Raw genomic sequence first — 15,320 nt, 5'->3', positions numbered from 1 at the left:
GGGTAGGCAGCCTGCTCTGTGGTTTGATCCTCCAGCACTATTCCTTTGCTTGATGTGCTTTAATTTTGGTCTATTGACCTTTTGATCAAAGAACTTTAAGACTTGGACTTGCAGTCCTGCTTTTGGAGGGAAGATTTAGATACAGAGCTTTTGTACTTCTGTTTTTCTACATGGTGTGTGACCCTTTTAAACTGGATTTCCTTGAAGTCAGCTGAATGCTGCCCGGGTGCCCAGGGCAGTTAAGTGTGTGTCACACAGCCTCCAGAGGGGCTGTGGTATTTACAGGGATCCAATCCTACTTTTTTGGCCATAATCTCTACTGACAGACGATAAGCACCAGAGTTTGGTGACTCATGGATCCACTTAAACCACAATTTCCCACAGAATTATAAACCCGAGGCTCTTAATAACTCTCTTTAAACTACAAAAACAAATGTTCAGCTGGTATTTTTTGTGGTGGCTCTCTAAGCGCTCTGTTCCTGTGTCACAGAGCAAAATGAGAACCAGCTGTAGAACAATATTCTACTGACATCATGTATATGTATGTGCACATGAAGAATTCTTCAGACGTTTGGTAAATCTTCTCCTTTCCACGCTGCTTTGTAATAACGAGTCCGTATTTCATTGTGGTGTGTGATTTAAGTGGATGAAAGAATCTGGAGAAAAAAATGATCGCTAGGCTTTTAGCATTTGGATGAACCCAGAGTTTCTGAGTAGAAACTTAAAAATAAATAAAAAGGTAGGAGGAACAGGCTGTCATTTTAACTTATTTTTGCTGTCCCTTAGGCCAACTGCTTCTTCTGCAGAGAAGAAACATTTATGTTTCAGAATGATAAATTTACCATGGTTAACTCTTCCAAAATTATTCCTGACGCTGAACAGCATTTAAATTTCAAGTCAAAGGGGAAAAAAAAAGTGGGGCTCTCTTCTACAAAATATTGTGGTCCAATTTCTATCACAGGGGATGAGCCCAGTACTGCATCTGGTACCTGGCCACGTACTGGAGCCATCAAGTGCTGGGCCTTATCCCTAAACTCTGCCCTTGAGAGTGTAAGAGTGGGAAAAATCAGCTCTATTTATTTGGGAAGGGGAAAGATGGGAAGCACGACTCAAGGAATCTGCCTGTCAAAGCACCGACAGGAGAGAAAAGAGAGGAAAAGAGAGAAAAGAGAGGAAAAGAGAGAAAAGAGAGGAAAGCCCCATGCAGCCCTGCAGAGTGGCATGGGAAGGTCTGTGGGGAGAAGAGGGCTGGGACTGGGAGCAGGGCCAGAGCAAGGCTGGGGAATGGCACTGAGGAGGATCCAAGGGCTGAGGGACATCCTGGGCACTGGGAACAGCTCTGGCATGAGGGACACGACTAAGGGACAGGAAGGCTGGAGCAGTCTGGGAAAACAGCAGGGCTGGAGCACGGCCCGGCCCAGACAGGAGGAGAAAGGGACACTGGTGGTGCTGTCAGAAGAGGAGGATGGGAGTCCTCAGAGAGGGGAAATCCAGGGAAAGTCAGGTCTGGAGCAGCAGTGTGAGACAAACCAACAGAATTGCAATGAACCCTTCTGGGAAGGCTGGGGGATAAAAGCTGTAGCATCTGTTTAAGGTTCTCGAGCCTACAGGGAGAGGTGGGGAAGGCCCAACACACCTGAGTTCCACAGGGAGCTGAAATCACAGTCCTGGCATGAGGGACACGACTAAGGGACAGGAAGGCTGGAGCAGTCTGGGAAAACAGCAGGGCTGGAGCACGGCCCGGCCCAGACAGGAGGAGAAAGGGACACTGGTGGTGCTGTCAGAAAAGGATGGGAGTCCTCAGAGAGGGGAAAGCCAGGGAAAGTCAGGTCTGGAGCAGCAGTGTGAGACAAACCAACAGAATTGCAATGAACCCTTCTGGGAAGGCTGGGGGATAAAAGCTGTAGCATCTGTTTAAGGTTCTCGAGCCTACAGGGAGAGGTGGGGAAGGCCCAACACACCTGAGTTCCACAGGGAGCTGAAATCACAGTCCTGTATCACCAAAACCACCGAATATTCCAGAAACCTCTGCATCCTCGTGAGCTTTTTGGGTGTCCTGCCTTGCTCACTGTACAGCTCACATTTCCGACACACAGATTTTGCAATTTCCAGCGAATTCTGGGTTCAGAAGGACTGGGGGTCCACACTGAGGGTGGATCTGACCCCTGGGAACTGTGCTTCCACCAGATCTGTGCTTTCCTGAGCCCCTCACATGTGAGGGAGCAGGGATTTCTGAGCAGTTTTGGGAAGGCCAGACCTTGGATGTTCTTTCCCAAGGGGCCCTTCAGTGCCAGGTCAGGGCAGAGCAGCAGATCCTGTGCCAGCAATGTCTGGGTGAGAACCCAAGAGTGTGTGGCCTTCCAATATCAACCCAAGGAGAGAAATTCTTCACCTTCTCCCACCCTGGTTTCTATTTCCTCATGGCTGTTCTAAATTATTTGATTCTTAACATCAGCCCTGTCTTTTAAATTATAAAACATTTTATGGATTTGCTTTAACCCAACTCCAGCTTCTCTCAGTATTTATGGTTTGCTTGCAATTTTTTACTGATAAAGAACTTAAATGTACCTTACAAATGATTTACAAGGATTCACTGATCCCTCCAATGTTCAGGAGTTCCTTGAGAAATATCCCTGTGTTGGGATGTGGGTGTGGACATGTAACTGTGTATTTTTATCCATGTTCTGTCCATTATTTTATCCATGTTCTGTTACATTTTCCCTGCCTCGGGATTGTAAATGTGAGGGAACAAAGGCATGAGATGACCTAACTTGTCACAAAAATGAGATATGAAACAAGTGTTTGTCAGATTACACTGCTTGGTAATTGAAAGAGTAAAAATCTGCATAAACACAGGTACCAGAGCTCAACTGCTGCATCACAACTGGTTTGCTGCTCCAGCTGAATGTCATTGTGAAGCTGAAACATCCCCTGAGCCTCTCCTTTAGCCATGGCCTTTAAACAAACACCTGGGCTCCAACACGAGAAGAGGTTTTCATGATCTCTGTGAAGGGCACTGCAAGATTGGATTGTTTCTTTGATGGGTTATGTCAAAAGGAGAGGACTTTGTTCCATTAAAGTGTGACAGTTGGTTTGTTTGTGTGAATGAATGCCATCCAACTTATCCGCAGAGGGGAGAAGAAAAATTTGAAGAAAATTTGTCCTTAAATTGATGAAAAGGTACGAAGAAATCTGAATTAACAAGCCTTCTGTGCAACCAAACCCTCTTCCAACTGCTCCTTTCTTTAAATGAAAATACTGAACACAAGTTGGCAGCAAAACCCCTCTGGCAGGCTCCCCTGGTGTCTCATCCTCCTCCTCCCAGCCACAATCAACTGATCAAAAGACTTTGGATAAATCCAGAAAGTCTAAAATACTCTTTCCAGAGAGTGTCACAAGGGAGGCACCATCTCAGAGACTCATCCAACACCCTTTAATCTCACCGGTGCTTATCAGTTTTGAAACAAAAGCAGGAAAGAACATAAGGATTTGGCTCACATGTATGCCTTGTAGTTACTGCCTATTTTTTGGATCCTGATGTCATATTTGGAGTCTATGAAGGGCTCAGTGGTGGCGTAGGTCTGAGTGAGTGCTACCACGCTGGCTATGTCCTGAAAATCGTAGTGGTTGTCTACCTTGATCTGGAGCCATCAAGCCACAAGAACACAGCACAGACAAAAGAAGAAAAGAGTAATTAGGAATAAAATGTAGAATTTGGTTGCAAACGGCATTCATGAGAAGCAAGGTTTTGACAAAATTTAAAAAAATTATATTTAATTTGATTTCTAGGTTCTATAACATTTCTGCTTTAAAATATCTATTTTTCTAGGCAAAATATTACCTGCTCATTTGGAGAAAGCAATTTGCGGGCACTGAAATTTTATTTTGGTTTTTTAAAAATTTTGTTTGTTTATTTGTTTTTGGTGTTTTTTTGTTTGCTCTTGGTTTTGTTTGTTTGTTTGTTTTTGGGGTTTTTTGTTTGTGCTTTTTTTGTTGGTGGTGGTTTTTTTTGGGGTTTGGTTATTTTTTTTTTTTATTTTATGTTAGTCAATTATAGATCGGCTGGCCTCAAAATTTTGGTTTTTTAGGTGTGACATGCAGTTCCAATTGATGTAGATTCTTATTGGTTCTGTAAATTGCTCAGGTAACTGAATATATGTGAAGCCCACCAGGAATTTTCACATCATGCCATCAGCTTTTCCTGTGAGGGAGGAGCTGAAGGGTCCTGATATCCTGGGGAGGGCAGGAGCACAGGGAGCACAGAGCTGGCTCCAGGCAGCAGATTTTATTCTCATTTTTCCATTATTCTCATTTTCCCTCTGCTCTGAAGGAGCTGGGCTTTCCAGGGGTGGGATTTCCCAGGTGTGGAACGCTCTGCTGAGGTGGTGGGTGACACTAAAACATCAGCTTTTACACCTTGAAGGAACAGGGGCATGGACAAGTAGGGAATGCTGATCTAGGGGACAGGAGAAGGAGATTTTGGAGGGCAGAGGGCGGACAGAGACATCACCTCTGGACAGGGAGGACAATCCCTGTGGGGACTCAGAGCTGGACAAGCAGGAGTGAAAGGGGCTGGGGAGAGAAGCCGTGGGCAGTGGAGAACAGGGAAGTGGGGCTCTGATCCAAAGGGCATTTCAGAGTGGTGAGGAGCAGGCAGGGTCAGGGTTTCCCATGGTGGCCAACATGAGGAGTTTGCAGCTCTTTGCAAGCCCAGCACCCTGGCTGCTTCTCCTCCTCTTGGGACTGGAAAACCTGAGGGCCATGGCTAGGAGATGGGACAATAAACGGAATTTGGTGGAGATAAAAGCCTGAAGTCTAAGTATTTGCCCCCAGCTCTCAGATGGAGAAAGACACAGAGTAATTTGCCATCTGAGAGCCACAAACCAGACACAAGGTCTGGTTTCAACTTGATTTTCTGAAGACTGACTGGCCTGTGTGGGCTTAAATGGGACCTGTGGAAATCTGCTGCCAGCAGCGTCCTCAGGGAGGGCTGGGCTTGCAGGGGAACCTTCATTTGCTCTCTGATTGAATTTAATCTTGGAGGGTTTTAAATATTGCACAGCTAAAAGGAAAAATAACTTCTAGACATTTGATACGAGGAACATTTCTGTGCATTTTTTCCCCTTTTCTCTAAATGAGAGGCGAATATCCAAAGTACAGCATAAACATTCTAACACTTCACATATGCAATCCACAGAAAGTGCAGGTTAATTAGTGGTTCACTCTGCCCTCCATTAAATTGGCTGCTGGACTTCCAATTATTTACTAAATATGAAACAAAGCAAAACAGTCATAGGCAAAAAATAACAAACAGTACAAATTGTAATCAAATCAGTTTTCTATCTGAAAATAGCGGCAAATATTATGTTCATGGAGCTTTGGAGATTCAGGATGATAAATGTAACTATTCTCTGATTAATTGTTTTAAAATCTCACCACTTCTAGCACTGAAATGTTTTCAGTGAGTGAAGTTACCCTGCAAGGATTAGGAGTTGGCACTGATAGCAGTGAAAATGGGATTTAAATGCTCTCCCACTGGCCCTGCACTGTGAGATAAGTGACACCAAAACATCTGTACTCACCACTGAAATGCAATTACTTTGGAGAAAGAAAGCAGCAGTTATACACAGGTATGAAACAACCACAGACAACACATCAAGACAGGAAATCAATGTTCAGTACCAAGCTGAAACCAACAAAGAACCAAGGCAAAACCTTCCCACACTCCCAGCTCCAAAATTTGGATTGTGCAACAGACCTTGACTCTTGAAGAGTTTCAGTGCAGACAATACATTAATAAACAAGGTTTTGCTTGCAGAAAGCATCTCAGCACAGTTCAAAGCACATCCCACACAGGGCAACTCTCAAACTGCAAAGGCCAAGTTGTAAAAATACTTTGGGCATGTTTAATTTTCCTAAAGAGAGATGCTTTCTGAGCAGGGACGGGCAGAGATTTGCAAGGGGGCATCCAAGACAGGGTCTGGGCAGGTCAAAGGTAAAACCTCAGGGGAGAAAGGAGCATGCACAGGTAAGGGACAAACCCCAGGCTCCCAACATGCAACAAGTAGCATCTGCACCTTTCCCATGCCTGAGTGAGCATGTCCAATCTTCACAACAACAGGAAAGGTTGGCATTGTGAGCTGGGGGAAACAAAACAGGAACATTAGAGAAGAGAGCGACCACGAGCTCCGAGATTAAACAGCACAGTCTAGGGAAATTATTGAAGCATGATTGTAATGGGGCCAAAGCTCTTCTGGCCATGTGGAGCCTCCAGCTGTTCATCCTCTGTGTTCTGGTGACTTGCTGGGTATATTTTCTGAGCACAGTGTTATTCCCAATACAGACAATAGGTGTTCTGAACTTTTCTTAATATTAACATCTTTTGTATGTCTTTTTACTTCACTTTTTAGACTGAATTTCTGCTGGTTCCTATTTCAAGCTTAGCTTCTGTGTTTTCTGACTCACAAACTCACACTCTTCAAGGCTATAATCAGCAATGATGCCAAATTAACCACCTTTTCCCTTCATTTCCACTATTTACAAATGTAAATCCATTTTCTGGCCACTTATAAAAGCAGTGATGTCTAATTCACAAAAACTTGCTTTAAAGGCAGATCCTAGTTTGTGCTACAGAGCATCCAAGTTTTCTAGAGAAGGCTCCAGCTTCTGCCCAGAATGCAGGGAATAATTTGGAATAATCCAACCACTGAGTACGAAATCAAATATACAGAAGCATATGAAAACGCTTTATCCACTGATATGGGTGTGCTTCTGACCCTCAAAAAGTGCTGTGAATGACCACTTTTACTTCCATCATTCATTTGAAAAAGTTTGAGATCTCCCAGTCATGGCTATGCTTGGCACTGCTTTTTTTTTTTTTTCACTTAAAATTTGCATCTATTGAACTTCTATGACTCAAGCACAAACCTCATTTCACAGAAGAGGTTTATAACTAGAAATAAAAAGCTGAACACCTTCAACAAATAATTAAGCTGGGCAGCAGCAGGACAGTGTTACAGGCTCCAAACCCTCCCTTTAGTGCCACATTCCAGCACAGTAAATACAGTCAGAGGAAAAGCTGATGCTCTGGAACATAAACTAAGAATTGTAGAGGTTTTGTGAGACAATGACTGGTTTCAGAATGACCAGAAGCACTTGCATTACACAGTAGAGGTCACTCCTACAGGAATTTAGGAATGAAGTTCTTGCTAAACTGCAGCAACCAAAGTTCCTGCTTAGTCAACATCCAGTCACTGCTGTATCACTTTCAGATTTTAAACCAGGCTCTTTTTTTCAGTTCTTGAGGGTAGGAGGGGAACAAATCATTGCCAGACTGGAGATTCATCAGGGCAGCAGCACATTTCAGTGTCTGAGCTGCAAACCACTGCAGTGGGGTTTGTCATGGAAATGCTGCAGACCTCTGAGCGCAGCAGTGCAGATGGCACTCCTGTAATTAGCAGGGCCACGGATCTTCCTGTGATCCCAAAGCTGTGGAATCCTCTGTGGCCCACAGCAACCAACACAACTCACATTAAAAGAAAAAAATAAAAAAGAAAAATAAAGGAAAAAAAAAAAGAAAGAAAAAGGAAAAGGAAAGGAAAAAAAGTGCTTTCTCCCTCAGAAAAGTGCAGTAACATCATTTTCTCTGGACCCTGTTCCTGAGATTCCACGTGCTCCACCACATCCCAGCACAGACTGAGGGAACAGGCTCTGGATGCTGCAGCTCAAACTTCAGAGAGAAAAAAAAACAGGCAGGCAAAACTCAGTAATCCCAGCACTTCTCTTGTTTTTAGCTGTCCCTGGGACAGGTCCACGAGGTTCAGCAGTTGTTATTTTGGGGTTTGAGCAGCTTTTCCTTTACTCCTGCTCTGATTTTATCTATCCCAGTTCTCCCTCTGCCGTGGCGCAGCACCTCTCTGCCACCAACCCATGGCCAGGGCGTTGTTCTGCCAACAAAACCTGAAATGCCCATGGAAATGAAAGAAAACCTGACCAGAATCCTCCCATCCCATTCCCAATCTGCTTTTTTCCAGGCACTCCCCAGACTATTCCTGCATTTGGTGAACATTATATATAATACAAGTGTGATAGTGACAGTGAAACTTTACCAGCATCACGGATTTCCCTTTAATTTGCATTATAATTACTGCTAATTATAATTTATATTAGAATTACTGCCATAAAAGCTGTTTGCTTTGAAAAGTATCACTGAGGGGAAAAGGCCATTTTGCAAAATATTGTGGTTTTTGGAAAGCTTTCTTAAAATCAGGAAAGTAAAAATTCTACAAATTCTAAACATCCTAAAAATTCTGCATACTAAAAATTCAGAAATTTAATTCTGGCCATTAAAAACTGAAGGGAAAACCCCAAAAAGCGACCAGAGACATTGAGAAATCTGCCAAGTTCATAAATGTGAGAGATGGAAGGGTCTGCACTGCATGAGCCCTCCCACACACATACAATATACACAAAATACAGCAGAATAAAAAATGGGATTACCAGGAGTTCTAACTTAAATAGCAAGGCAATAAACTACCATTATTAATTAGACAGAAACCAGAATATTTGGCAAAGGTGGAATAAAATTTTCAAAATGTATAGTCATGTATGAATATGATTGGACTGGTAATAAATATTGGTAGCAACTGGAAAAACTCCTGGCTCCTTGTGGGAGCACATATGCAAACAGCTGAGGAGCACACTGACATTGGCCAATCCAATGCCATTAATCAAAATAACAGCAGTGAATATTCAAATTTTAGCCAGGGAGGATAAATGTCACTTCTAGATGAGCATGAAAATCTAAAAAGCCAGTTCATTTCATTATTCCCTTACTGATGTCACAACAGCAAGGATAATTATTATTAATTATGCTTTCTTAGTGTTTCACCTGCATCAACTTTTAAATTTTAAGAATTTTTTGTACTAAGAGCTTAAAAGGCAAATACTTTATTGTATCAATCTTCAGGATCTGGCCACTTAAAGATTTTGTAATGGTGCTTAGCTTGTTTTTACTGTAAAAAGGAATGTTCTAGTTTGATAAAATTCCAGAATACCTCCAATATCACCCTGGCTAATTTGTGATACAGGCAATTCAGTTACCCAGTAGGTGGCTACAGAATTAACCAGCACAGTCCCCATCTGGATTGTTGTTTGCATTTTTCCACATGGAATGGAAATCCCTACCCTTCCACGCTGCAGAAATTTTCTGGAGTTTCTAAGTCTGGTTAATGGAGTGTCATCCTGCAATTATAAGTCTATTAATTAAAAATAAAACCTTCAAATTTAAGCTACATACATTATTATAAGTTCTACTGCAATTTAAATATTTTTGAACAATTTCAATACAAGCTGGGGTTTTTTTCCCAAAAGATATAATTTGAATTTTTCTAAATTTACTTTGAATTCTTTTAACTGAGACATAGTGTGAAATATAATCAAAGACTTCTATAAAAATAGAACCAGGCAAAGATTATCTGAAAAAAAAAAAAAAGTAAAAAAACCCCTCTGCTGGCAACAATACAGACAAAAGAGTTTTCTGAAGGTGGTATTCACCCTGCTTTCATGTCCTCGGGGTTGAGCTGACTAGAAAAGCCACAACAGGAAAAAAAAAAAGAGGGGGCGGAGAAGCAGTGACAAAAAAACCCCCAGATGTTGCATAAACATGACTTACCTCAAGTTCAGTGTTTAAATATTTATCTTTCCAATAATCCCCAAGCAAAGTTCATTTAACCACTCTAGTTCCATGTAATTTATTTGTGGAATATGCATCAGCCTAAATCTAATTTTGCTCTGCTTACTTTGGAGAAAGGAAATTAAAAGTGAAATAATGAAGGTGGCCTTTTATTCATTTTCTTTTTTTTTCTTTCCCAGAAACAGGCAGGAAGAGCCCTAAATCAATAAACAAGCAGCAGATGTACTTTCTCTGGTCTGTTTGGTTTGCAGAAAACACAATTTCCAGATCAAGTGGGGGCTCAGCCAGGCAGGAGCTCCGTCACCAGCAGGGCCAGTCCAGCCCTGGCCTCTCAGCAGAAAACCCCACACCCCACCAGCTGCTGGCCTCAACAAACACAGGCACAATTTTGGGGATGTGGAAGCACATTTTCCTCTCGGCAGCTAAAAGTATGTGTAAAACTCTCTGCAAGGAATAGGGTTTAATACCCCCAAGCCAAGGGGGAGGCTGAGGTGATTTGTGTTATCTTTTTAGCTAGGGCAGTGAAGACACTGAAAGTTCAAGGGGATAAAAAAGAGTAGAGCTTAAATTTATCCGTGGGAGAGGAAAATGTGCCTGATCTGTGAGTCCTGGACCCAAAACTTAAGGTTGAAATGGTTTGAGAGCTAAGTGCAACACAGGTCCCAGGGCCACCTGAGTTCCCAGGGCCACCAGTGGGAATTGGCGCAGAACTGAGCTCTCTTTGAGACTGCCACCACCACCTGGAGAGTCTGGAGCTGCACAAAGCAGCTCCACATGCCCCCTGAAATCAGCCAAAGCTGGAGAGGATCCTGGATTATGGAGTAACTCCACCAGACCACCTGGAGATCCCCCTAAAACACCTTTGTCCTCACAACTGGTGTGTCTGTTAAAAAAATCCCAGTGATCTAAATGAACTCAGAGTGATCTGTTGGCAGAAAGTCTGCTGTTTTCAAACCTGCACAGCATGAAAACAGAAATTGTCGTTAGGAAGGAAAACACAAAGTGTAATTGCAGTGAATCAATGAGAGCAGCTCCCACAGATCCCTGGAAGAAGCTCTGAAGACAAAAACTCGGCAGAAACAAATTCTATTTTGATTGTGGCCTGTCAGTGTTTAATTCATCCTTCCACCAGCTGTTTGGAAAACTGCTGCCTCGAAAGTCAAGTAACACTTTGCCACCTTATAAAACAATTACCCAAATTGCTGTGCCTATAAACCATAAGGATTTTTTGCTGTAGTATTTCAGAGGTGACAGCTCTAAATACCCTCCTGTTTGAAGCAGGCTGTAGCTCATACAGAGGCACTGGAATTTAAAATCCATAAAATCTCACCTGAAATATTTCATGAAATGCTATTCTGAATTTTCAACATGATTGTACAGGTGAGGTACAGGATGTGTAATGTGACTTCATCAGGTAAAATGAAAGTAGATTTTAGAGGTAATTGCAAGGCCAAAGGAAAACCAGGGAGGGAAGAACAGAGTCAAAGCACTAAGTAGGCAACAGATGAATTCTGGGTTGCTGGAATCTGAAATGCAAAGAACCCTCAGAACTTTGGGCCTGTAAGCCAAAGCTTAGAATTAAACACAGGATTTGATCTGAGACCTTCCAAACTTAAGTGCTAGAGGCAAGAATGTGGATTTATAGCTTAAAGCAGAGACACGTTAAGCTAAGTAAAAGAAAGTTTAGAGTTTTAGAGTTTAAAGTATAGAAAAATAAGAGTACTTACAGAAGTAAACAAGGAGTTTAGAATGCAGTAGTGTAGGTTTGTGTGTCATAACGTGATTGGCTAAGAAAGCTTACACTGTAGCCTGAGTCCATAAAATGAAATATTTAAAGATTAGGTCAAAACCATAAATATCCTTGTTAGCAGTATTTTATTAGTCAAGAACTCCTTAAAAAGTCTTGTCACTAAGGGTCTTTTGACCTTCTGAACTATGCCGCAATGATGTGAGCCAAGCTCACCCTTCCTACCTGTGTAGGAGATAAGAAAAATAAACTGCATCACCAAAAACAATTCAAAGGGCCCATCTCAATTTCCTTCCAAAATTCCCCACAAGTGAATTATCACAATGGGTCTGGAAAATCCTGCCTGCTACCATTCTCAAATAAGATTAATTTTCCCCAGTAAAGAGAAAATCAGATTGATATGGACAAAAAATTGCACTCTGTGCACTGGCAGAAGCTAAAGCACGGAGCAGGCAGACCAAGCAGAAGACCCTGAGTAGACTCAAACTGCCTGACAGCTGGAAGGGACAAGGAGGTGGCTGTGGCATGTCCCATCACAATGAAAAACCCTTCAAAGAGCTGTCTGGACAATCCCTGTGCAGCAGAGTTCAGTGCTGTCTGACCCAGCTCCCAGGCTGAGCGTGAACTCCCAGAACTCACTCCATGAACTCACCAGAGCAATGCTGGTGAGCAGCACCAGGGACGGACAGACTGACTGCCTGTGCTGCCTCCCTGGAAACATGGCAAGGGCAGGAGCAAATCCAGCACAGCCAGGCACAGGGGATCCTGCAGCCCTGGGTTATCCCAGAATCCTGGGTTTTCCTGAAATCCTGGTTTATCCCCAGCCCCAGGTTATCCTGCAGCCCTGGGTTACCCCAGAATCCTGGGTTATACTAGAATCCTGGGTTTTCCTGAAATCCTGGGTTTTCCTCTGCCCTGGGTTTTCCTCAGCCCTGGGTTATCCTGAAATCCTGGGTTATCCCCAGCCCTGGTTTATCCACAGCCCTGGGTTTTCCTCAGCCCTGGGTTATCCTGAAATCCTGACTTTTCCTCAGTTCTGGGTTATTCCCAGCCCTGGTTTATCCCCAGCCCTGGGTTTTCCTCAGCCCTGAGTTATCCTGAAATCCTGAGTTTTTCTCAGTACTGGTTTATCCCCAGCCCCAGGTGTGCCCCAGCCCTGGGTTATCCCAAAATCCTCAGTTCTGGTTTCTCCCCAGACCTGGGTGTTCCTGCAGCCAGAGGCTGAGAGAGGAGGGGATGGGCAGGTGGGAAGGGCAGGAATCCCCGGGGCAGAGCTGCCCTGGCACAGCTGCCCTCCCCACCGAGCTCTCAGCTGATGGCCCTCATTCATTCCCCCATCACCTGTCACCTCCAGAGGACAAAATATCCCAAACCCTGGGGTCCAGGGGAATCACCCAAGAGCAAGAGCCCAGTGGATTTAGTGCAGGACTCTGGGGTTTGTTAAAAGACAATCAATGATGGCAACTCCAATTATCAGTGCCCACACTGCTGTTAGTGGGCACTGATAATTGGAAAAAATAACAAAAATAATGTGCATTCTACACGTTCAGTTGAAAGTATTTAATTCTCTTCTATATCTAGAAGATAGTGGACAACTAATTTGTAACTTGTCATAAAATAATTTTAAAATTTTGTTCTGAGCATAATATTCTGCTATTGATTATGTAATTAATTGGATTGTACTAGGTAGAAAAGTCTTTAGGACACCCAGAACATGGCTGGAAGTGTTGTTCTGGAGAATCCTGGACAAAACGTGCCTTAGAGACCAGTAGAGAAGAGTGTTTGCCCAACATATTTCTTTATTATTTGAATTTTGTGAATTCAATTTGATATGGAATTTTATCAACTTGGTCTGTTTAAATCATCTGTAACAGCAGCCCTGTGATAGAAACCAATCAATGACTCCCAATGAATTCCTTCATCACTTCCCAGTCCGAGGTTTGGGATTTGGCAGTCCCAGGGGGCTGAGCCCAGGCACTGGCACCCCTGCCCGGGGCTTTTCCTGCCTCCCTGCAGCTGAAACTCCCCGTGCACACTTCCAGTCCTTCTCATCCCTCACCTCACAGGAAAGAAGTCCGTTTCTTCTAGGTAAGAACAGAGATGTTAACAGGTCTAAATTATTTTCAGGTGTTAGTCCTGGGCTGGGATCCAACCTTATGATTTGAAGCCAAAACTTTAGACTGGAAAAGTAAAAAATCCAAGTGTGGCTGCGTGAAATCAGGACATTTTGTACAGGATTCCTGGCTCAGTGTTTGGTGTAGGTCTAAAGGCTAAAAACTAGACCCAGTTCTAATAATTCTGAATGTTTGTGGGTTTTTTTCCTAACAGACAGAGTGTGTCTTGAGGGGGATGGGAATTAAAAAGAAAAATAATCAGAGCACTAATATTTGTATAACTGTGGAGAAATGAAATAAATCTGCTGTTGTAAAGCATGTACACTTCTCTCTAAAGGTAACAAGCTGCTTTGGGCACACCTAAACCTCAGCCTCAACAAAATACATTTTCATGAGCCTGGATTGGAATGGTTCAGGTCGTGTTAATGAATTTTCAATTCCTAGGCTTGATTTGGGTTGTGACAAAACACAGAATTGTTTAAGCAGCCCTGTCCTGCATGCCAATCCAGAGATGTTCTTTATTACTCTCTAATCAAACCTCGGGTTGCTTCCTCATGGAACATTTTTCTTTATAAAAAGAGGGTGCCCACAGGTTACACACATCCAGATTGCCACAGCAACCAAAGCTCTGAAGGTGGAAAGGATTTCTGAATTCTGCATTTATTCCACTGAATTCCACTTCCAATATCAGCCAGGAAATACAGGCACAGATCTGCTCTGAGCAGGATTTGCATTAATAAGGAATGCAGGGAAAGAGCCCTGCCTCCAAAACACACCACTGGGATGTTTTTCCTTGCTATTCTAAATTAAATCTGCGATGAAATAATTTCGTTTAAGATGCCTTTTATTGCGGCTTTGATGTGTAATTGGTTACTCCCTGTAACCAGGGATTGTTGGAGGCTCACAAGCAGAGCATTGAGAGGTTTCCTTTCCATGAATGAAGTTCTGTCCAGCCCGCGAACAGGGACGGCAGCTCAGGAAAATGCCCAGAAGTGCAGGGGAAGGAAGATCGGGGGCTGCGAGCAAACGGAGCTTCAAACAGGACAGCTCTGTTTACTTGCCCAAAATAAGATCGCAGGGCTGGCTTTTAAATCCAAACTGGACGCAAACTCACTCGGAGGAGATAAAACGCTCAGAAAATCAGCTTCAGATCCGCGTAAAAGCCGGTTTTGTGGGAGCTTTTGGCGATTAACATTTCCACTCCCGAGCTTCTTTGGGACGATGTCACCAATAAATGAGCTCTGAAGCGCGGGAAGGCGGAGCCGGGGCTCGGCGCCGGGGCCATAAATAAGAGGGTCCCATGTGCGGGCGACCGGAGCCAGAGAGCACCGGCAGCGCTCGCAGCATCCCCGAGCGAGCATCCCAGCGCGGCCGGGACACCGAGCAGAGCCGTTCCCCCGAGCGGAGCATGAGGCGAGCGGGCAGCGGGAGCGCCGGGAGCCGAGGGGCAGCGCTGGTGCTGGCGCTGGCGCTGGCGGCGCTGCCCGCGGCCGTGTCCGGCTGCAGCTGCGCGCCCGCGCACCCGCAGCAGCTGCTGTGCGATGCTGCGCTCGGTGAGTCCGCGGCCCGCGGAGCCTCCCCGCGGCCCTTCTGCAGCCGGGGAGTGGGGAAAGGGCTGGTGGGAGCTGTGCTGCACTGCCCCTAACGCAGGGGAAGAGATGCCGGGGGTTGCTCTGCGTCCCGCGCGCTGCCAGAAGGGTTTGTGGTTATAAATTGCTGGGATCGCTGGGTTGGAGAGTGGCTTTTTAGTTATTTTTTTACGTGG

General features: G+C 44.1%; 2 protein-coding genes across 2 annotated transcripts in view; one reads left to right on the top strand and one right to left on the bottom strand.

The window, feature by feature from the left end:
• Positions 1 to 15,320, bottom strand: part of SYN2 (synapsin II) — a 167,461-nt gene that overhangs the window by 34,802 nt on the left and 117,339 nt on the right. The window contains exons 6-7 of the mRNA XM_041459116.1: positions 6,078 to 6,140; positions 3,499 to 3,641 (exon numbers count right to left, since the gene is read on the bottom strand). Coding sequence (XP_041315050.1) covers positions 3,499 to 3,641; positions 6,078 to 6,140 — 206 coding nt within the window. The remainder of the gene's footprint in view (positions 1 to 3,498; positions 3,642 to 6,077; positions 6,141 to 15,320) is intronic.
• The window catches only part of TIMP4 (TIMP metallopeptidase inhibitor 4), a 28,269-nt gene continuing 27,824 nt past the window's right edge, over positions 14,876 to 15,320 (top strand). The window contains exon 1 of the mRNA XM_041459117.1: positions 14,876 to 15,108. Within this exon, the coding sequence (XP_041315051.1) occupies positions 14,964 to 15,108 (145 nt within the window). The 5' untranslated portion in view covers positions 14,876 to 14,963. The remainder of the gene's footprint in view (positions 15,109 to 15,320) is intronic.

Source organism: Pyrgilauda ruficollis, unplaced genomic scaffold (genome assembly GCF_017590135.1).
Source record: "Pyrgilauda ruficollis isolate IOZ18807 unplaced genomic scaffold, ASM1759013v1 scaffold131, whole genome shotgun sequence".
Taxonomy (NCBI): Eukaryota; Metazoa; Chordata; class Aves; order Passeriformes; family Passeridae; genus Pyrgilauda; species Pyrgilauda ruficollis.
Note: the sequence above shows the minus strand (reverse complement) of the source record. Positions and strands in the feature narration are given on the sequence as shown.